Genomic DNA, 24,461 nt, shown 5'->3' with positions numbered 1-24,461 from the left:
CCCTCTCAAAAGCCTGACAAGCTACCGAGAGTATCTCGCCTGCACGGCAGAGCCTGGCAAGCTACCCATGGCGTATTCGATATGCCAAAAACAGTAGCAACCAGTCTCAAAATGGAGATGTTACTGGTGCCCGCTCGAGCAAATCAATGAGCAGCGGGATGACAGTGAAACTTTACTAAAGTATCATTAGTTTGGAACATTAAATAAACTTCAGATGTTCAGTTGTAACTCAACATCAGTACTCAACATCATGACCTCCACCAAAAGTCTAGTTTCTGTTGACTGCCATGCAACTAACCACCATTCCCTGATTCACATCACCCTCCACTTCATTCCCCTCTAGGAAACACCAATACGGTCTATTACAAAGCACAGGGAAAGGACTTGAAAGAAAGTATAGGATTCATGGTACCTTTCTTGCACATGACCAACCCAATTTATTTCCTGGCACCACATGTGGTTCTCTGAGTCCCACCAGTAGTGACCATTAAGGGTATAGCCAGGAGTAAGCCTTGAACATCACTATGTATGACCCCCAAAAAATGTTTGGCTCTTGGTACACAATACCTTGCAGTACTTTGCAGTACTTTCTCCAAATATTAGAGTTGCTTGCTGATGATTTACTTATCACCACATATCATTAAGCAAATCTAGCATAGAAAATATGTTTTCTCTTCCTCCCTAATATGTAATATGAAATCTGGCATAATGTAGGAATTCCAAAAATGTCAGTGGAGTGAATTAAAATGTCAATATGTAATCGCTTTGAATACACAGTATCAATTTACATATGATTTTGCAAAAATATTATGTTAAAAATGATTTTCCCTTTCTTTTGTTGTTGTTGATGATACAATGATGGGGGTCACACACCCTTAGTCCTGGTGCTCACTTGCACCCAGTGCCCATTGGAGATTGACTCTGGCCTCAGTGCTTGCATGTCTGATTTCTTTAACAGGGGCAAACCCCAGCATCCCAGCCCAGTTCTCAGGGGCCACCAGGGGCACCACAGATGGCAGTGCTAGGGGACAGGGCAGTGCCAGGGATGAAATACAGGACTTGGCACATCCACAACCACTTTAGCTATCTCCCTGGCCTCTCACACATCTTATAGTCATGGCATGCTCTGGGGTTGTACGCTGTACATAGCTGCCTGTGCACCAGAACCCAGCACTCTGCTGCAGCATCGGGGGCCCAGACATCAGCGTTGCCAGGGCTGTGCGCTGCACATGTGAACAGCACTGGGGACTAAAATAATGACCTCACACTTGTAATGCGATTAGCCACTGAATCAGCTCCTGGTCCAAATAAATCATTTTAGAGAAAGTCAGAAACATGTTATCAAAAAAAATCCATCCCAAACCTTAGGTGTGATTAGGAATTCAGAGTTTCCCAGGTTTTAGAAAGTAATATAGGTTAAATATACCATAATTCACCTAACACTTCCAGCGTCATCTAAGATGACACACAATTATATTTCAGCAGAGAAATATATGAAGGTTCACATTAAGTGTCAAAAAGCTTATGTATTGCTTTACATCTATTCAGGTCTAGTCCTGACACCAAGTGAATTTGCTTCAAAGTAGGGAAAAAAATCTTGGTTTTCAGAACTATTTGGGCTTAGGAACTGTGGCTAAGGAGCTGTAAAATTACTTAGAGTGATTGATATACTTAGTCTGTCTAGAATGAGCAGTTTTGGTTAGTCAGAGTCCTCCATATAAGCACGCGTAAGTAAAGTGAGTGAACAGCTTTCTAATTTTAGAAGCAAGTCATTGCTTCTTCACCCAAGAACAAATACCTGTCCCCAAGTTGGCAAAGGTGGAAGAGGTCAGGTTTGACCCACTGAAGTGAGACCTTACCAACTTTGCTCAAACATGCATGGGAGAAGATTACTTAGCTTTACAGGGGTTCACGGATTTAACATCTCCAAAGAGGCCTATGTATGTTCTGGACCTTCCGAGGATCCACTATCCTATAGTTCACAAAAGAAGTGTCAAGCTACTAATTAGGTTCCATGCTGGCTCTGGCCATGATCCTTTGCCTTGAAGCGTTCAGAAACACTCTCAAAGAATACCTGGAAGCAATAATACTATTCTCTAAGTTCTATAAAAGGTCATGTTACTTTCTACATTTTGAGTTCCAAAAATAGCCTCATCCTGCCATATCCTCACACAACCCAAAACTATGTGATTTGCCCAGCTAAAAAGCAGTTTGTGCTGTTTAGAGATAGGGGGTGGGAATCTGGTGGTGAGATAGGGGGGAATGTACATTCAAAGCACCTGTCTAGGATTTTCACTTAAATTTTGTGTGAATTTATTGGTTATTAATTACATCAGAGCATTTGATTTCCTAAGCTCTCAATAAGAATGAAGATTGCCAACTCTTGACAATAAATTGTCTGAAGATACTCAGTGTAAGTAGTTTAAAAAGTGCAATTAAGAAGGACCCCTGAAGATGAAAGTGAATGGGTACAAATTCACTCTATAAAACTTAGTTCATTGACTAACCTAGAAATTGAGCCTTCATCTTTCCTGGGATCTCAGCACCAACACTTCAGTTTCTGAAACTTAAATTTAATCACTTTGCATCCCTTATGGACCAAGTAAAATATTAGAGAGAATATAGCTCTGTTGGGCAAAAGGCAAAGATTGGCAAAGTTTGAATATACTCCTTATTCCTGTGACTAAATTTTGAGGTTGGGCTTCTGTTACATGAGCTTAACCACAGCATATCTAAAACTGTCTCTATTTGTTTTCACAATCACTGCTGTTTCTTTTTTATCTTATATCATAGATATCTTGTCTGTTTTTTTTCCTAGTGCTATAAATAATGCAGTGCCATTCAAAGACGTAGATTCAGACAAATACAGTGTTTTCCCAGTAAGTATTAAGAGTAACCAAATGTTCCTAAAATAATGCACTACTTCCTGAAATTTTTTCCCTGAAAACTCTTTTAAAGTATATAGGTTGAATTGTATTTTAATGTGTTCTTAGTTTGGCATTACATAATTTCACAACTTTTAGGGAATTTTTGGAGAATCTTAGACCTAAATTGCTTTTGTTTCCTAAAGTTATCACCAGCTACAATTCTCCACTGCATCAATGATCTTGAAAAGGGTGCTATGAATTATTTTGGAAATATGCATACTTTAACTTATTCGTTAGAATTGTGTGTTTATGAATGTGTGCACCCTTAATTTAAAGCAGTTAGGATGTCAGGGTATTTCCTGTGAGATCAAACAATAAACAAATGTCACAAATTCCCCTAAGATTGTGTGATCTCAGATTCACTACTTGTGAGAGGGAAATAAAAACAGTTGCATGCCATCATGTCTCTGGATCCTTTTAGAGTACACAGATAAAATATATAATTAACCCACATAATTACCTAATTTAGCTAGAAATATTTTAATTTTTAGGCAAAATGATCCATCATTTGACCAATAGCCCAAGTGTTTGGAGCATAATGAACTTGAAGATAATTAAAAAAAAAGTCCAGGAAGTTAGAAGATCCTGCCATTTGTGGAAACAGAAAATCATAGCAGTGCATACAGAAGCACATACATGTACATACCTGTGCAAAATACACATAACTAACAACACACATGAATGCACACACAGACATGTTCATAAATATGCACCCCATACATGCAACCAAAATCACATACACACCTTCACACACCTCCACCTGGTAGTCAATTACATTTTACCTCATAAAGCATGCCTTGTATCTTATCCATAAATGTACTCATGATCTCTGGTATTCCTAGACCATATTGGAAATTAAAAATGGCAGGTGTCAATATCCTTTGGGCAGCTCTGAATGACTGTTCCTTGGATAACCACAAGGTAGAACTGAGCCTTGCCTGTGCGTGCTCTTCAATTTCAGACTCTGCGGGGTTATCACTGGCGTGGGAGAGACTGCAATGACAGCAACAAGATGGTCTACCCAGGAAGAAGGTAACTGCTTCTGCTGGTCACTGACTTTGAAAACTACCTCCTGGAAAAGAGATTCAGCTCCCTCTACCAGCCAGGGGGTTCGTAGTTACAGACAGGACCCTCTATTTCCTTATTGAAAGAAAATTTGTCAAAAATATATGTTGTGTAGTGAACAGAACAGAAATAAGCATCCTCTGTGGAGCTTATAATGTAAAGGGAGATACAAGAAAGTGACATGAACACATTTTTTTTTGCAGCAGGAACAGAGGTGCTGGTATACCCAGCAGTGCTCAGGGGTTATGCCAGCTCTGTGTTCAGGTCTCACTCCTAGTGATGCCCAAGGAGATGAGAGGTGAAACCCAGACCTCCCACTTTCAAGTAAAATGTTCAGCCTCTTGAACTATCTTCCCAATCCAGTTGTGAATACTTACCTAGCAACCGGATGACAGTGACAGTGACGGTACCTAGCCTCGGCCTCCAGAGTGAGTTTGAATGCAGGACTCAGAAATTGTAGTTTTTCCCACCAAATACCAGAAAAGGGCTCTGCTCCCATGGCTGCAATACAATGCTACCTTTTAGACCTGGGCTGATGATCTCCAAGTTCAAAAAAAAGTGAAAATGAAGGCCAGGAGGCCTGGTCCTTGTCACAAAATGGGGAGGGGGGGTTAGGTCAGAAATGGAACCTAGATGATAATGGTGGTAAGAAGTGATCACTCTGGACAAGAACTGGGTGCTGAAAGGAGGTAAAGTCATATGCAGGATACCTTTTCAGTAACAGTATTGCAAACCAAAGTGCCCAAAAGGAAAAAAGAAAAGTGTCTTTGGCAGAAGCAGGCTGGGGGCAGGAAAAATTCTGGAGACATTGGTGAAGGGAAGTGGACCCTGGTGAAGGGATGTGTCCCCCAACAAGTTTTGAGTGAAACTCCGTCATGAGCAGCTCTGTAACTTGGTGTCTCAAGGTGATTCAACTTAAAAAAGAGAGAACATAAACTTGCCATCCTCTGTGTAGTCTGCGACCACCGTGGTAAAGCATAAAAGAAACCCAACATTTAAGATTTAGGAAATACAATTTTTTAGTTTTTTGCTTTGGGGGCCACACCCAACAGTATTTGGGGTTTTCTCCTGGCTCTCAGTGGTACTCAGGGACCATTTGCGGTGCCGGGGATCAAAGCGAACTTGGTTGCATGCAAGTTCTCTCTCTGCAGACCTAGAACCATGATTTTACTTTATTTTAGTTATTTTTAATTGGAGTGTTTGGGGACCATTATTTTAATAGCTTCACCTTCCTCAATAAAATGTACTGTAGATGATTAATTATACTCATTCCATGACAATAAAGTCTATGGATATGATCAGTAATAGATTTGTTTCACAAAGTTCCTCACTTTGATTCAAATAATTCAAACCAAAGATAATGACAAAAAGGCAAGGTAGAGACTTTTGTGCACAACAATACACAAAAGTATATGAAATATGTCTGAAAAACATGTCTTTGAGGATACTTCATGTAGCATTCATTCATTCATTCATTTATTCATTTGTGAAGTTAACATTCACTGGATGATGTGTAGTTGTCAAATACCTATGCTGGTGTTTTCTTCCTAGGCCAGACAACTGGGATGTACATCAGGATTCTAACTGTAATGGCATTTGGGTAAGCAACTAAATTCTAATTGAACTTTATTCTCTTACTTTCTACCCACCTTAAGAGCCTGTTTTCTGTTTACTTTAGTTGTACCTAGGGAAGAAGCTGACAGATTAAAGCAACTCTTTCTGCTGTTTGGAAAAGGGTTATGGAATTCTCATCACGTGTGAGGTGTGTCAGTGATGGAATCAGAGTGGAGATGCTCTCAACTGCAATCATATAAACCTTGCTTAAAGTCACCCACATATAACCCCTTTTTCTTTCCTGAAGAGTGTGATATTTAGTGGAGAGTAGTAGCAGCAAGGCTTGCAGCAATCCACATGCTGTCACCATTTTTGTTCCCATCATCTTTTTCTTCATCGAATCACTAAGAGACACAATAACAAAGCTATTAATGATTGGGTTTAAGTAATACAATGTTCCAACACCCAGCCCTTTACCAGTGTCCATTTTCCACCACCAATAATAATGTAGTTTCCCTCATGCCACTGCCAGCCCCCAGCCTGGCGCTTTCTCTCTCTCTCTCTCTCTCTCTCTCTCTCTCTCTCTCTCTCTCTCTCTCTCTCTCTCTCTTCTCCTCTCTCTTCCCCTTCTCCCCCCTCTCCCCCCCCTCTCCCCCCTCTCCTCTCTCTCTGTCTCTCTCACACACACCCTCCACTCTGTCAGGCATCACCCTTCTCAATACAGATACTGAGAGGTTACCATGTTTGTTCCTTTACCTACTTTCAATTTTACTTTATTTTTATGAAATTGTTCACAATAATTATTACATTTAATATTCCAACACAACCCCACCACCATTAACCTTTCTACCGCCATATTTTGAATATTTCCACCCAGATCCCCAAAGCCTATCCCCAAAGCAGTAACTAAATAATTTATGTTATATTGCTTCTTATAAATAATCTGCTAAAAGTGATCCAAAAAGTTTCCTTAGAGGAAAGTGTGTGAAGATTGCTGTATTTTACCCTGGAACCATTAAGCCCTTGTATAAGAGATTACTAACATGCTTTTAAAGTTTGAGCCTTGTGAGATAATATATAGATATTTCCCTGAGATTGGTTGCCTTCTACTTTACACGCCATCCAATGTGGTGTGCTACTCGTGGTACAGCAATGGTGTCAAATATGAGATGTCATGCAGCCACTAATGTGGCCATGTGCTCCGGGAATTCTAAAATGTTAAGTATGGTTATAAATATGAGGTTAATTTAATATTTTTAACTGGATGGGGACTTTGGGATCCAAAGGCATCTTTGTGGAGTATCGCCCTGCATTGCCCTCTTCTGAGAGATTTGTGAGTCTCTGGATCATGGTTGTTAATGAGCTTATATGGCACCAGAGGCTGTTTGTGGCCATGACTGCAAGGCTACTGGAAGCACAGGGAGGTGGGGGAAGGGCACCCATTCCTGACTCCATGAGACTCTGGAGATTTCAGTCTCAAATTCTGCATGCCTTCCCAGTCATTCTTTTCCTACTTCATAAGACTGGCCAGGAAGAGTAAAACTTACCCTGAGACTTCCCTACCACCCACATCTGGAGTCATCTAATGCTGCTGTCCCAGTTATCTGTGAAGAATAGATTTGCAGCTTTCCAGTAGACAAGAGAGAGGGAAGGATGAAAAACAGTCAAATACTTACCTAAAGATGGCAATGGCAGCAGGTTTTAAGTGCTCTTAAACTTATACAATTTGATACAATATAAAGAAAAATGATACCAAATTACAAAAGCAAAACCCAGCATGAAAGTAAATAATTGAGCAATAAAAGAGATCCTAAGGAATAATTAGAGTCCTGAAATTCAGGTCCCTTTCTTTGTCTTTTTCAATTATCAATGTTTGGATAATTTATCCAGAGGTGGTCTGGAGTTAGTAGAGCTAAACCTGGCAGTGCCAGAGGGAGGGTATGTGGTGTCAGAGATCCAATTAAGGCCTGCACACAGTAGGCATGTTCTATACCAGACGAACTGTCTTCCCAGTTCACAGGTCTTTCTTTTGATCCCTCTTCCAATTTCCCAGAATAAATAGCATGAAAATAGGTCTCAAATACAAGCTGACTTCTCCTCACCTAGACCTCTGTGTGGCTCTCAAGCCATCCCCAGCAGACAGGCAGGCAGAGAACATGTAAATAGGAGCCACTAAGTTTAAGATTTACCACTTGGAGGCAGGGAGATTGTTCAGTGGTCAGGGATGCATGCATGTACCAAGTGCAAGTTCAAAATCTTGCACACACCAGATGTATTTCTGGAGACCCCCAAGCATACTACTGGTATGGCCCTGGTGGTACCAGCATCCTCAGGACCTGGAATGGAACCATTTGGTCAGGTCAAGTATCCCTAGAAGTAGCCCCAGGTACCCTGAACATTGTTTGGGAGGCTATAATTGCATAAATAAGTGAATAAATAAATGAAATTTAAAATCAATTCATCACTTCACATAAATTTATGCTCCTGAACAGTTGTCTCTTTTCATTGTTAGATGCAGAAAATAAAGTTTCTGTAAATACTTCCCTTTCTCCAAGGCACTGGATGTCCACAGCCTACAGGATGTTGAGATTAGGACAGATCACAGTACAGCCCACTCCTCCCACAAATTTTCAGTCATTCTGCCTTTCCCACCACCATATTTTGGATCTTTCCTCCCAAGCTTCCAAAGCCTGCCCCCAAAGCAGGACCTAAATAACTTATTTTGTATTACTTGTTAAGAATAATCTGCTTGCACTGTTTACAATAGCCAGAATCTGGAAAAAAACCCAAGTGCCTGAGAACAGATGACTGGCTAAAGAAACCCTAGTACATCTACACTATGGAATACTATGCAGTTGTTAGAAAAGATAAAGTCATGAAATTCGCATATAGGTGGATCAACATGGAAAGTATCAAGTTGAGCGAAATGAGTCAGAAAGAGCGGGACCAACATAGAAAAATTGTACTCATTTGTGGAATATAAAGTAACAGAATGGGATATTAACACCTAAGATTATTAAAGATAAGTACTGGGAGGATTACTCCACAGCTCAGAAGCTGGCCTCACATACTGAGGGAAAAGGCTGTTCAGTTAGAGAAGGGATCACCAAGTAAATGGTGCTAGGAGGATCTGCTTGGGATGGGTGACGCACCCTGAAAGCAGACTATAGACTGAACATGATGGCCACTCAGTACCTCTATTGCAAATCACAACACCCAAAAGGAGAGAGAGAGCAAAAGGAAATGCCCTGCAACAGAGGCGAGGTGGGGGCAGGGGGAAAGGGTGGGGTTGGTGGGAGGGATGCTGGGACCATTGGTGGTGGAAAATGGTCACTGGTGAAGGGATGGGCACTCGGCCATTATATGACTGAAACGCAAGCATGAAAGTTTGTAAGTCTGTAACTGTACCTCATAGTGATTCACTAATAAAAAATTTTTTAAAAATTTTTAAATAATCTGCTAAAAATTGTCCAAAAATTTTCCTTAGAGAAAAGTGGGGCAGAGGGGAGGCATCTCCCCCAGATGTCAAGGTCAAAAAACCCAAGGTCACCTTGATTGGTAAACACAGCTTAGTTATCAAGCTGGAGAGTCGAGTGTGTAGAGGCTGCTCTGTGTTCTGGGGGCCATTCTGTCTCTGAGGGCTGTAAGAGACTGTTAGCACCTGGAAATCCATCAGGAACTCAGGGAACCAAGACTTAGGCAATGGCAGAAAGGCACATTGCCTTAGTATCTCTCCCTTTCATGGAGGAAAGCAACACCCAGAGTCATAAAATCATAAAGACAGAAGAACTTTAAAAACCATCTTGGAGAAAGAAAATAGTGCTGTGGGTAGGATGCTTGCCTTGCACAAGGCTGACCTGGCTTTGATCCCTGGCACTCCATATGGTTCCCAAGAACATCAGGAGTAATCCCTGAGCACAGAGATAGAGATAAGTCCTGAGCACTGAGTGTGCCCCAAAAAACAAAAGCAAAAACAAAAGATTTGAATCAAATATTTCCCAAACCTCTGGACTCATAGAACCCCACTGTTAAGTATGAGGTTAAACTATATGGAGGAGTGATTCTACTGCCAAGATGAAGGAAATATTTGGTCAAATAAAGCTGAACAATTTATTTTGCTTCCAGATTCCTTACCTAATGGTTTAAAATGCATTAGATGACCCCAAGACCCAGAAACTGATCACAGTTTCCATCACCTCTCTTAACAACCAAGCACTTTCGTTATTAATACTAATAATATCTAGTAGAATTCAGTGCTCTCCAGATCACATTTTGCAAACAAACAAAAAATAGGAATATATATGTAAACATTTGATTTAAAATAAGTAATTTTTATTGATGTTTTGTTCTTTTTTATAACTGAAATTAAAATTCTTGATTTTTCAAGATGCATCAAACATCAAAAACAATACTATCTCTTTGAACATTAAAAAAAAACATGTAAATTTCAAATTTCATTCATTTTAAAATGTATGGCTATGGTATAGAAGAGCATGATGAAAACTATTAGACATAATGAGGGGCTATCTCATGGGCTAAAAGAAAGCAGAGGGGCCTTAAAACATGAACTCAGCAGGCTTTATGTTCACCAACTTCATTTTTTTAATATTTTATTATTGACAGTAAAAATGACATCTACACCTCTAGATTCATTGCAACACTGCTCACAATAGCCAGAATCTGGAAACAACCCAAGTATTTGAGAACAGATTGCTGGTTAAAGAAAATTTGGTTTCTTTATGGAATACTATGCAGCTGTTAGGAAAGATGAAGTCATGAAATTTGCTTATAAGTGAATGGTCACATGCTAAGTGAAATGAGTCAGAGAGACACACAGACATAGAATGACTGCACTCATTTGTGCAATATAAAATAACATAATATGAGACTGACAACCAAGGACAGTAGACACAAGGGCCAAGAATATTGCTCCATAGTTGGAAGCCTATCTCATGATCTGGGGGAGAAGGCAATTGTAATAGAGAATGGAGCATTAAGTCAATGATGGTTGGAGGAATCGTTTAGGATGGGAGATGTGTGCTGAAAATAGATAAAGGATCAAACGTGATAGCCTCTCAGTATCTATATTACAAACCATAGTGCCCCAAAGTAGAGAGAGAGTATGGGGGAAATTGTCTTCCATAGAGGTAGTGGGAGGGTTAGGAAGGGTAGGGGATACTGGGGACATTTGTGGTGAAAAATATGTATTGGTGGAGGAATGGGTGTTTGATCATTGCATGACTGAAACTCGAACATGAAATCTTGTAACTGTATCTCATGGTGATTCAATTTTAAAAAAGATTTTGTTGACTATCCTTTCCCATTCTGTAGATTGTCTCCGTATTCTGGTCTCTGTATCTTTTGAGATACAGAAGCTTCTCAGTTTAAGATAGTCCCATTTGTTTATCTCTGTTTCCACTTGCCTAGTCAGTGGCAAGTTCTCTCTGAATATAGACTATAGACCAAACATGATGCCTACTTAATACCTCTGTAGCAAACCACAACACCCAAAAACAGAGAGCAAGCAAATGGGAATGCCCTGCCACAGAGGCAGGGTGGGGTGAAGGGGACAGGGTGGGGGTGGTGGGAGGGATGCTTTGACCATTGGTGGTGGTGGAAAATGGGCACTGGTGGAGGGATGGGTACTCGATCATTTTATGCTGAAGCGTAAGCATGAAAACCTGTAAGTCTGCAACTGTGTCTCACGGTGATTCACTAATAAAAAAAAAGATTTTATTATTGAATCACTGTGAGATAGATCTCTACAAAGCTGCTCATAGTTTTGTTTCATTCATAGTGTCCCACCTAGCCCTCCACCCATGTACATTTCCCAAACAAGTATCCCCTGTTTTTCCCTCCCATCACCACCCCCACCCCATGGTCTGCCTCTATGGCGGGCATCTCTCTCTCTCTCTCTCTCTCTCTCTCTCTCTCTCTCTCTCTCTCTCTCTCTCTCTCTCTCTCTCATGTGGTTTACAGCACAGATATTGAAGGGTTATCAGAATATCCCTTTACCTACTTTTAACACACAGATTTTGTCCAGCATGATAATTTCCAGCTATTAATGTCATCTTGGTCCCTTTTGTCTTACCTACCCTTCTCACCACACTAAACAAATATCTCTTAAAGACATTCCTTGACTCTCCCAGTGACCAGTGTTGCTAAAGGCAGCTTTGTTATGTGTTTTAAGTTCCCTCAGTTAATCATAATTCAGCCTCATGTCAAGCCTGACCTAACTTCCAGGTGTCTCAAGTCTCACAAAAATGGTGTGAGAGCAGAATCTTTCTTTGTTGTGGATACCACCCCATAACCTGTAGGAATATTGAGCAGCATTCCTGACCTTTATCCTCTGAGTGCCAGGAACTCCTAGTTCTTCAGCTGTAACAAGTATGTTTCCAGACACTGCCAAATGTCCTTTGTGTGTATGTGTTGGGGGACGGGGTGGTGCTGGTGAGGAAATCTTTACCTCACTGAGTGTAACTTCTCTAGAACCATCTGTCTCTGGGCACTGGACCTCTTACAACACATTGGGCTCTAGCTTAGACTGCGGTGTCCACTCAGACCTGTGTCCCAGTCACTGGAGGATCCTCAGTGACGTCTCCACACTGCAAAGTCCTGTTCTGCATCCTTAGGAAGGATATGGTCCAGTTCTGGTCCTGTCCTTACTCTTGTCCCAGATCCTTGAGCTCCATCTTGCATGCATGAAGTGCTGCTCCATTGGTAGAGAACCCAGGAGGCTTAAGGCAGCAGAGATAGAGAAGGAAACACCTAGTAGAGAATTTTGGGAGGACTCACTCAGGTTGAAAGCTGCATACCAAAAGTAGACTATAGATTGAAGATGATGACCACTCAATACCTCTATTGCAAACTACAACATCCAACAAAAGAGAGAACAAAAGTGAATTCCCTGCTGCAGAGGCAGGGCAGGGTGGTGGGAGTTGGGGTGGGGGTGGTGGGAAGAATACTTGGAACATTGGTGGAGGAGAATGGGCACTGGGGGAGGGATGTAAACCAAATGAAAACATGAAAGTTTATAAGTTTGTAACTGTACCTCACGGTGATTCACTAATAAAAATAAAAAAAAAAGAACCCAGGAGGCTTTGAAAGGTTTTATATACTGATCTGCCTTGGGTCGTTGTTCTGTTTTGCTTTGCTTTGCTTTATTTAGAGGCTGCACGCAGAATTGCTCTGGAGATCATATGTGATACTTTTAAGCCACTTGGACAATATTTAATGTATGTGTCTCATACATTTAAAAGCAAGCTACTAATCTCAATCTTTCTCTTTTAAAGGGGATTGATCCAAGTGATGGAATTCCATATGAGAAAAAATTCTGTGAAGGTATGAATGGTTAAAATTGATGTGCTTATTAAATAGAATATTATGTAATTCTTGTCGGTCTGGGTAAAACTGAATTGAATAGACCACCCAAGCAGTCACCAGCTAAGTTGACAAATTTGAGTAAGTTGACAAAAAATAAAAATGCCAATTTGAAAAAAACATAAAAAATCATTTTAAAAAAATGGAGAGAAATGCTAAAAACTTATTCTGCTTAACTGATCCCTTTATTTGTAAGATATAAATTTTAGTCTTAGTGCTAGAAAATAAAACACCTGATAAGTAATAGTAATAAAAATTGAAGGTTTCTCCAAATAAGAAAGTGAATAACGATGGCCTTTTAAATTTTATCTCATGTTCTTCTTGATATACAAAACTTCTGAACTTGTAGTCAGAGTTTCTGTGTTAAATTCAGGGTGAAAGACTCATATCTGCGTGGCGTTAGAGAGACCTCTAAGCTAATGTCATTAAATTTTCCAAAAATCGTCAAGCAATGTGCTATATTGTAAGTGCTTAAATACCACAGACACCCAGACTCTGAGTACTTTTAGGAGAAGCATACAACCGCGCCCCCCCCTCCACACTCACACATTACTGTAAAGATGATCTTGGTTTTGATGCCCCCAAACTCTCCAGCCCAGCATTGAAGTAGCATCACTGCTCTATGTTTAGGAACTGCTTTTTTTTTTTCATTTTTGGCCACACCCGGTTGTGCTCAGGGGTCACTCCTGGCTCTGCACTCAGAAATCACTCCTGGTGATGCTTGGGGAACCACAGGGGATGGTGGGGATCAAACCTGAGACAGCCACTTGCAAGGAAAGCACCTTACCTACTGTGTTAACACCAAGAACCCTTCTGTTTCTTTAGTTTTCTGTTAAGCAGAATGTCTTGAATACCTATTTATTATGCACTAAGGGTGACTTTTGGCTTTGAGCTTTCTTGGGAAGACAAGAAACAGTCCCTGTCCTCAATCAACTTTAAAGTCTTTAAACTATCAGGACTCAGAAAAAAAGATGAGAATTAATACATACATCCAAGTTAGAAATACTTGTTGGATGAATAAAATAATGAATGAACAAATTAACAAACAAAACAAATGCATCTTTAAGTGAAATTTGGCATGAGACTCTGGGGCCATGTAGCAAGCCTATTGGCTACTCCTAAATCCTGCCTCCTTAATGTCCTGGGACTTCTCACTGCCCATTTGTGTGGCCAGGTGCTGGCTCTCCTGGACCCCAATATGAGGAACCACTGGAGACAGGGTATGAATTCTCTGGTATGAATTTTGAAAGTTGGAGGTGAGGGAAGGAGAACTCACCATCTCTTTCACTATAGGAGGCACTGGCTTACTTCCAAACCCATAAGAAATTTCCCAAGAGGGAATAATTTATATAGCTTGGCTTCAGAATCAGGTAAAGTTATTCTTAACTTCCAAACAGACAGGACTACCTTTACATCTCAGGATACCCTTACATCTCCATTTCTACATGAATCAGTCACAACCATCCACCCACTGCTCTGTGGATTTGAATCAAAGACTTTAAATGATCACAGCCTTTTTTAGAAAATCAAAACGATTCCATGAATTCATTAATTCATAAAGTGAATTATAACAGAAACTGATGTTTTTTTCGAGAATGCAATTTCCAGATCCAAAATGTAGGGTTCTTTCTTGAGCTCAGATAAAGTGTTGATTTGTTTATTCTCCCATCACTCACTCACAGTGTTTTGTGCTGAGCTAGGAAACACACCTGCATTTCCACAGCTTAGCAGGCAGTTCTGATGGCCTAGAAATCTCATTCAGCTCCTAAGTGCTATGCCCATCACTCTCCAACTTGCAAAAGGCGGTAATACATCACTGTTATTATGCTCTGTGCATGGTACACGCACCAGGGGGTCTGCTCTCACAAGTACCTAATCTGGAGATTTCAAACTATTTGAACGCATAAATAATGCAAATAAATTGTGCCACCTAGGTTCAGAGCCCAGGGGAATTATTGTGCTGGGAGACTCAGCCTCGGCTCATTTTCACATCTCTCCCCAGTGGATCACAGCTTCACAGATGTCTGTGGTAAGTAATTTTGTCAGTCAGCATCCCGGATGTGCTGGCCTTTGTTTGCTTCCCTTTGCTCTTTCTGAATGGGATGCCAACTCTTAACAGGTGCAAAATCCCCTGCTCAGCAAAATCAACCATAAAAGGCCCAGCCACATCCATTCAGTTCAGTGTATTTCAATCAATTTGATAGGAAGTTGGCTCATAGTTAGAGAAGGTGGGTGGTGCCAGTGGAAAATAAACTTTGATGTAAGGAGGAAAGCTTTCCCTTAAAGCCATGCTTGGGCGTGATTCAGAGAAACTCTGATCCAGAGAAAAGGAATTTCCAAAATGATAACTTATTTTTTATCAGACTAGAGCAATTAAACCTGACCACAGACACTCTGATTAAATCTCTCTCAGAGAACTGGGGACCAACTGGGCACCCAGACATCCCTTTGTAAGATCAGCAAGCAGACGACAGTTGGGCATGTTAAAAATGCTTGAGGGGCAGGGAGTATAATCTAGGAAGAAGAGCACTTGTCTTGCATGCAGTGACCTAGGTTCAATTCTCAGCACCATAAAGTGTTCCCTGAGCACTACCAGGAGCACCAGGAGTGATTCTGAACACAAAGGCAGGAGTAAGTTCTGAGCACCACAAGGTGAACCCCCAGCCCTCAAAAAGCCTCATAATCTCTAAAGAATGATCTTATAAAAATTATTCTTGCTGTGAGAAAGAAAGTGAAATTGTATAAAAATGTTAAAATAAGACCCTCAATTGCTTATACCCATGAAAAAGAAAGGATCTGAGATCAGAAAAAAGCTACTGTTGGGTGAAACAGTCATCTCCAGATGTGACAGATGTGGAAATAGAAATACAATGGCAATACTATTAGGTTAGACAAGGCTCTCAGAAAAAGCCAAGTAAACCTAGATTTACTGGCAGAGGACATTGTGGAACTCAGATCAGAAGTAGTACATACAGGCTCTAGTGCTAAAATAGGAAACCCCAAAAGAAGAAAATCAGTGAGGTAGAGAGGAAGTAGTGAGCAAACCAATCATAAAAGGTGATTTTTGTTGAGTTGAGGAAATTCTTATTTCAATCCAAATTCACACTCATTCCCACAAAGAACTCTAGGTTTTGGTATAAAATGTTTATTTATTGTCATCAAATTCTCAATTTTCTTTCTGTAAAAAATGTTTTTGGCCTCCAAGGCAATGCTCAAATGGCATCAGGAATCAGCCCCAACCAACACTTACTAACCAGACCACTTCAATGCTCTGGCCTATCAATGTTGGGTTCAACCCACATAGTGTTCCCTGAGCCAGGGCCATTCCCAGTGGTGCCAGGGGTCAAAACATAGAACCTCCCAATGAATGTACTCCAGCCTCTGAGGCATCTCCTCAGTTCCTGCCTTTCCTTATTATTCCAGGTATAAAAAAAAGCCTTTTCATCTGCCTAACAAACAATCATTCACAAAAATATTTAGAAGAAAAACAACTCTGCATCAGATATATCTCTCATTACTAAATACCTTTTCTTCTTTCAACTTGGAGGAGGAAAGAGAAAAATGCTCTAAATAATAAGGTACTATTCGTACTCAAAGACCATATAAGCCTACTCTCATTTATTCAAAGATTCAGAAGACATACCAAAACCTTCTTATGAAGAGCATCATCAAGCAAAATAAAAGAATAAAACATTTTTATTGAAATTTCCATTTTTATTTTCCCTCCCCTTCCTTTGTAGTAGTAGTAGCAATAGTAGTAATGCTTATTGTAACATTACTAGTAGTAGTAATAGTTTGGTGCAATGTTCAAGGGTCACAGGAATGCAGTTTCTGTGGTGTTCTAGGTGTCACACACTCATTACATAGATAATTTCACTTGTGTTGGGGATTACACTTGCTGGCATGTGGTATTGCTGGGGTTCAAACTAGCTACCTCACATCCACAACACAGTCCCACCCCCACCATTGAAACATCATGGAAAATGCTGTTACTCTCTCTAATTATATAAAATATTCAAATCACAAATGTAATATCTCAAAATTTCTAAATTAAAAGATTAATGAAATGTTAGAACATTTTATCACATATACGGCAAGATAAATCCCCTAATGATACTCTAATTCCTTCCCTCATGGCATTTAGTTTTTTAATAATCAATCAATAAAAATAGTTTCATCTTTAGAACTAATCAAAGAATCACAAATTAAAACAACAATGAATTGCTATCAGTCATCTACTAAGTAGCCAAACTGAGTCAGTGGACTGGAGATGGCTCAATGCACTGAGCTTATGCTTTGCAAAGTGTCTCAGTTCAATTGTTGCCAACACATGGATCCCTGAGCACTTCCTGGAGTGACCCTCAAGCACAGAGCTGGGAGTAGCCCCAAGCACAACTGTACCTGACCTAAACTACAACAAGCAGAATAGTTTTACTATGAATATGAGGAACTATGAACTACTCTGAACGGTGGTTTTCACTATGTATGAAGTGATGTTAAAATGCTTGTCACTTTAGTCAGTAATTATGCTTCTGGAAATTTGACTCAAAAATTCCCAAATCTTTTGCTCTAGGTACATGAGCATTCATCCCAACAATCAAGCTTTCTGTTTTTGTTTGGGGGCTACGTCCAACAGTGCTCACTCCTAGCAGAGCTCAGGGGATCATATGTAGTGCCAAGGAATCAAATAAGGGTCAGCGTCCAGCAACACAAGTGTTTTCTCAGTAGTTATTTAACACACATACAAAATCAAAGCATTCAGTGTCTAAACTTTTATATTGAAAATTAATTAGTATGAAAAACATTGATGCCTGTCTAAACACATTTCTTTCTTTTTAAATATATGAGAAGGTCATTCTGTATCTGCTCTCCATCCAGCTAACTTCATACCATAATGCCTCTAGTCCCATTGGTATGAAGTAACACCTCACATGAGTGAGACTGATACACATTTTAAAAAAGAACAAAGGGCTGGAGAGATAGTACAGCAGGTAGGGTCCTTCCCTGGGACCCTACATGACCCCCTGAGCCAGCCAGGAGTAAGCCCTGAGCACAGCTATGTGTGGCTCAAATATCAGACCAAACAAGACAGTCAGTGCCAGCATGGATATGGAGGAGAAGGAACCCGTATCCACTGTTGGTGCAAGTGGTGGCTGGTTCAATCTCTTTGGAAAACACTTGTAAAAAATAAATGGACACTTCTAAAAAAAAAACACTTCTCAAAAAAAAAACCACCCTAAGAATTAAGTGTTCATTCAACCCAGCAATTGTACTTCTTGTTATATACTCCAAAACACTATTTTGAAAAGACATTTATGCTCCTATATTTATTGCAGCAATATTCACAATAGCCAAGATCTGAAAACAATCCAAGTCCTCAAGAAAGATGACTGGGTTAAAAATATATATGTATGTTTTATATACACACACAGTGGAACACTACTCAGCCAAAATAAAAGGAAAAAGTCGTGCAATTTTCTGACTCCATGGATGGAACTAGATCATATAAACATATTTATTAGCAAGAAAAAAGTGCTGATGATAACTTGTTAGGGAAACAAAGGTTTAAAATAGTACATCTGAAACAGTTTTTGTAAATGCCTAAGTGTGACTGTGCACAAGAAAATAATGGATTGGGGCTGGAGCAATAGCACAGCGGGTAGGGTGCTTGCCTTGCATGCGGCCGACCCAGGTTCAATTCCCAGCATCCCATATGGTCTTCTGAGCACTGCCAGGGGCAATTCCTGAGTGCAGAGCCAGAAGTGACCCCTGTGCATCGCCGGGTGTGATCCAAAAAAGAAACAAAACAAGAACAAAAAAGAAAAGAATGGAAAAGTATAGATCTGTTAAACTCCTATCTTTTTTTTACAATATATTATAGATTTTATTTCCTCCTTAAGAAAGAGTAGAAGAAGTAGATATAAAATACAGAAGAACAAATGAGTAAGATAAATAAGAGTACTTATCTCTCAGGTACAGCTCACACATCCAGGAAATGAGGTTTGCAAGATTTTTTGGTAACCAGAGTGAAAACAACCAAAAATCCCATATGAATTATTCACTCTATATAAGACCATTCTTGAATACTATGCTTCTCTACAAAGGATTATAGTTTTCACACGATGATCACACGATGATAGAGTACCCATTCCTCCACCAGTGCCCATTCTCCACCACCAATAATCCCAGTATCCCTCTCATCTTCCCACCCTATCCCCACCCCACCTCACCCCGCCCCTTTCATTCTCTCTCTCCTTTTGGGTGTTGTGGTCTGAAATAGAGGTATTGAGTGGCCATAAGGTTTGGTCTATTAAACTCCTATCTTTATTTGATGAAATTCTGGGTAACATATTTTTCTAATTTCTCTGGCAAATTTGTATTATGTTTGTGCCAAATATTCTAAGATTTTTGGAATTGCTTTTGTTTTGTGCAAATATTAAGGAAACTGGTTAAAGAAAAACATTGCTTTATTTTATCTTTGAGAAAAACTCTATGTGGTAGTTATCTTTACCATGAAATCTCACTTTGGAGACACTCGGAAAGATTGACAAGGCTGCCTAAGGTGACAGCTAACAGGTGGAAGAATCACTGTTGGTCAGTGTCCTCTCGACAGTTACCTAACTCCTAAGTGATAAACTTAGGAACCATCTCGACAGGTGAGGTGCTTCAAAGAGTTGGTGCTTGGAAGTTTGAGTGGGTGCAGAGATAGAGGGACACGGGCTCACTCAGTGATGTGTAGCCACCAATGAAGCTGTTGGGGGCTGTGTGCTGTCCTACCCCACATTGGGCACCTGCAGATGAGGAAAGGGGTTCCCTTCACGTTAGCATTCCCCTGGAGAAGATATCCTCTCGACTGGCTGCTCTCACAGGAACCGAGAGCTCACTTCTCATTGTAGTATGACTCCGGGGAAGAAAATAACCTTATCGAAAACATAATGCAATAAAATTACTCCCACAAAACATGCTGCAGCTCCTGTCAGGCATCCGAACAAGTAGATTTGGGTGGTAACATTTTTCATCTCCTATTCATAACAGTGAACGAATTGAAAAGTACAGATTAGCATTTGTTCTCTTGGCTTTGTGTTCATTTTCATCCCATCTCCATCACTTGGGACAGTGAATAGTTCTGAGAAATTACCATGAGAATATCGATGAGGCAGGCTGAAGAGGAACCCAAAATGGGCATAATGATAACTGGGACTCCTGACTCTCACCTGGCAGTTATGCGATGGATGGTAGGACAACACTACCACTAACAAAATTTTAGTGTCATTTTGTCAACTGTTTCAAACCTCTGAAGTGCTAGGATTCTTAAAAATGTCTTTTCAAGTTAACATTGCTCCTCAGCTAAAAGTTGGTACATTTCTTCCTAAACCTGGGCACTTCTGCGGGATACAATTTGGTAAAAATGGAAGATAAGGCAAGAAGAATAAGAGAGAAATTTTCCTTAGAAAGCGAACCTCAAAAGCAAAACTTTATCAAAAAAAAGCAAAGCTTTATCACAAAGGTCTTGTCAAAATAAAGGTGCTCACACACCACCTCAATTCTCAGCGACTTGAAATGATCGTGACTCGTCATCCACACGGCAGTGGGCAGGAAACAGCACTCTATTGCTCTTGGCTTCAAGCTGAAGGTCCTCTACACAGGACCCTTCAAACAGGACATCTGGACATCTGCTGCCTTTCAACCCCCATCAATCTACCATCAAAGTCAGGTCACAGAGTCGTGCCAAACACAGAGGGGAAGGAAGTGCATCAGTTCAACATGGAGAGAAGAGAGTTCATTGTTGCTCTCATGCTTTTATCTGATTATATCTGTTAAATATTCAATGAAGAAATATAAGTAAATACCAAAATTATTAAGAAATCATTACATTTTCCCTTTTATATTACCACCCAGAGAAGATCCTTTTCACATTTTGGATTATTATATTTGTTTTGAAATATTCTTTTAATATTCTTCTTACTAGAAAAAAAGAAAATATAAAGCTCATATTAGAATAAATTCTGAGAGGCAAAAACAAAAAAAAATCCTTATCCAATGTTAAAACTTACAGTTTTTCCGCAGCACTCCACAAGACACAAACACGCATACAAATACACACACATTCTGCTAATCATAACAATGTCATGTTTGCAAGACTTTTTTCTTTTTTAAAATTAGTGATAATAATAATCACTTCCACACATTCTTGCAAAGTCCTTATATTCATTATATCTGTCTGTTCCCTGTAGTATTTTTTATGTTCCAAGTCATAATTTATATTTTCCCAAGTCATAATTTAGAGCCATCCACCCACTACCAAATATTAAACTGATTAGTGAATTTAGTTTTTGGCTATTATGGACCATGCTCCTTTTAAACAAGAAAACCAAGTCTTAAAAACTTACAATCTTTAAAATTTTTTTCATTTGCCTAGTAGTAAAGCTGAGTACAAACACTAAACCCCAGAGCATTTCAGAGGTCGGTTACACGTAGATATTTCATGTTTTGGTTGTTTGATTTTTAATGCCTGTGGCAAGTGGAACAAAACATCATCAAAAACCAACCCACATGCCAAGCCCTATGAAAAGGGGAAATGTTACAGCGTTAAAGGGAATGGAAAACATCCAGGTTCTCAGAGAGCTCCAGGCAGGCGTCGTGGGCAAAGACAGGGTGGCAGATGAGCAGTTCCAGCGCATTAGCACCTGTGATGCCTGTGGACCCACAGGGAGAGGCATCTGGGCCTAAGCAGACATAGAAGAAGGGTGCGGGCAGATGGAGAGTGTGAGCAAAATCTCAGAAGGAAGCAGATTTATAACTCTGAGGTTAGCATAGATAACTGACGTTATTTATCATGAGGTGAGGGAATTAAGGGAAACGTCTAGTAAGGAAAACTGAGGCAGAACCTCGTGACATTAAATCTAGAGGCATCTTTAAGACTCCTTCCATTGGCCAAGCAAACAGAAGCGAAGATTAACAAATGGGACTACACCAAACTAAGAAGCTCTTGATCTGCAAAAGGAACAATGACCAGAATAAAAAGACACCACATAGACTGGCAGAAAATATTTACCCACCACTCATCTGATGTCTGAGTCACCGCCCCATGGGGATGGGGGTCCCGGGTGCCTTCGGGGCCGATTGATGTTCTCCAGCTGATTGAGAAGGAATGGGTTGCAGTCAATATTAAACAACTTCTGGGGCTGGAGAGATAGCACAGCGGGGAGGGCGTTTGCCTTGCACGCGGGTGACCCGGGTTCAAATACCAGCATCCCATATGGTCCCCTGAGCACGGCCAGGGGTAATTCCTGAGTGCAGAGCCAGGAGTAACCACTGTGCATCGCCAGGTGTGATCCAAAAAGCAAAATAATAATAATAATAATAATAATAATAATAATAATAAACAACTTTTCTTCCCAAATCCACAGACTAGATATAGGGGAGAGGAACTGCTAGAGAGTTGGGGGACACTGATAAATGGGGAAATGCAGGGATAGTGTTGCACAGCAGAGAAGCTTAGCAGGGCACGGGGAATTGTGAGTTTCCCCGGGGAAGACAATGAGCCTAGGAAGCACTCCAATGGGTGAAACAAAAGGGGGGCAGGTAACTCAATTAACATGACCTCCTAGCAAGAGGAATCAACCTGGGGTATTTCCAAAAACTAAATGAAGAAGTACAGATGGTACTCACCCTCAGCCTGTGTACAACAGCCAAGGGCACACAGACCAGCTCCGGCAACCATGGAGCAGGCACAGAGCCTGTCGGGGTAGTGGCAAAGGAGATTGGAGGTGGCTGAAGGCTAACCATCCCAACCAGAAGCTAGAAGATCATTTCTGCTCTCCCTCCTGCTGCCCATCTCCTCATTTCCATTGGCAATTTCTCCCAGTTTGTGGCATCCAATCTGGCACCACAAAGCAGAGCAGCGAGCTCTGTTGGGGCCCAGAAGCAGCATGTACCCAGCAGAAGCCGCTTGAATCCTTGGAGACGGAGTCTGGAGTCATTCCGAGATAGCCCAAGACAATCCTGAGTGCAGGACTGTCCAAGCGCCTGAAGAACAGCAGGAGTCAATTGGCAGTTCCAGACTACCAGTGCTCTGCAGCCTAGACCATCTGCTGGGTTATTAGCGCTGGTTTCTTGCACCTTGCTATTCTGGAGCTGCTTCATCCACAAGTTTGCCAACCGTCAAACACCAGATTACCCTCTCTTCAACAATTCTTTAAAAGTCTTTCCAAAATGACCTGGAAAAGGTGAAAACACAGAAATTGCCTTTGTAAAGGAGGCCATGTCACCTGTTTAGCAAACAGAAGTTCTGACCTTCCAATCCAAAGTTCTGATTATGCAAGTAGGTTAAACTGGCTACCTCCCACCCCCCACCACACTGTAATCCCTCCATGCACTGAATCCCACACCCAAAGGTGCTGCCATGGGACCATCTATTCCAGAACAAGCATTTGGCTGCAGGGCCTCATTCCAGGACCGAGCATGCAGGGCCCTTTTGGAGCACCCTCAGTGCTGGCTGGCTTGCCTTTCCTTTGCTGTGCCAGGTAGGAGACCAGATTGTCTGGATAGAGCAGTGAGTACCACAGGAAAGCAAAGGTCTCTTAAGAGTTCATTCTGCTCACCAAGAGATCACTCAACATTTCCTTACCATGGTCTCTCTCAAAAGTAGAGAATTCTCCTACAAATCCAGCCTCTCTCTCCACAGTCCTGGGCATCTCTCCCACTCCTGCACAGTCCCTGAGAGCCTGTTCACAGCTAACTGGATTAGGAATGCATTCATATGAGAAGAGCCTTGTTTTCAATAAAAAGAGTTTGGTGAATCACCCTCATGGCTCCCCAGAATCAAAGGTTCTCAGCCTCATTTCACTGGGCACAAGAAATGTTTCTCCTGCCCCTTTGTGGTAACCTTCACTTCTCTCCAGCACATCCTTAGCAGTCAAATTCAAAACTAGTTTTCTGAGTCTGATACATTTCAAGTCAGAGAGATTTCAAAGGAAAAACAAAGAGCAAACCTGAGAACACCTCCTGCTGTCTTTCCTTTCAAAAGAAAACCAAGTCCTTGACTTGTTATGTTGGAAAAGAAGAGGAGGAAGGGAGATCATCCAGGCCAGCAAGAAACGCTGCCCTCCCGTCTCTTCCCCCATCTGTTCAAAAATGATTTCCAAATGATTAAATGCTGCTTTGCACTGAGCCAGAATTTCTGGATGGGCTGGGAATGCTGGGGAAGGCAGGAAGCGATTCAGAAATTCAATTTCCCAAATGTTTAGCCAGCAAAGACAGTCGCCTTACAATGATAAAATCTGAACACAACCCCTGGCAGTCACTGTCGTAGGGTAAGTAGTCGCACATTGAATTTCATGCGGTGTCAAGGACAAAATGAATCCTTAATCTGGCTGCTGAGAATTCGTATTCGCCAGAGAGGAAACAGCTCCTTCCTCCAAGTCCTTGCCCACGTTAGCCCTCTCTGTGATGCTCTGGACCAGGTTCGGCTGCTCTCCTTTAGCCCTCTCGGCACAGGCTGCCCTGCTGCTCACTCCACTGCTTCACCAGCAA

At 40.9% G+C, this 24,461-nt stretch overlaps 1 protein-coding gene across 1 annotated transcript in view; it reads left to right on the top strand.

Annotated features, from left to right (window-relative positions):
* AOAH (acyloxyacyl hydrolase) overlaps nt 1–24,461 on the top strand; it is a 266,187-nt gene that overhangs the window by 121,577 nt on the left and 120,149 nt on the right. The window contains exons 7-11 of the mRNA XM_004606887.2: nt 2,819–2,879; nt 3,889–3,959; nt 5,544–5,592; nt 12,839–12,887; nt 14,861–14,955. Of these exons, the coding sequence (XP_004606944.2) occupies nt 2,819–2,879; nt 3,889–3,959; nt 5,544–5,592; nt 12,839–12,887; nt 14,861–14,955 (325 nt within the window). The remainder of the gene's footprint in view (nt 1–2,818; nt 2,880–3,888; nt 3,960–5,543; nt 5,593–12,838; nt 12,888–14,860; nt 14,956–24,461) is intronic.

This window comes from Sorex araneus, chromosome 1 (genome assembly GCF_027595985.1).
Source record: "Sorex araneus isolate mSorAra2 chromosome 1, mSorAra2.pri, whole genome shotgun sequence".
NCBI classification, from domain to species: domain Eukaryota; kingdom Metazoa; phylum Chordata; class Mammalia; order Eulipotyphla; family Soricidae; genus Sorex; species Sorex araneus.
Note: the sequence above shows the minus strand (reverse complement) of the source record. Positions and strands in the feature narration are given on the sequence as shown.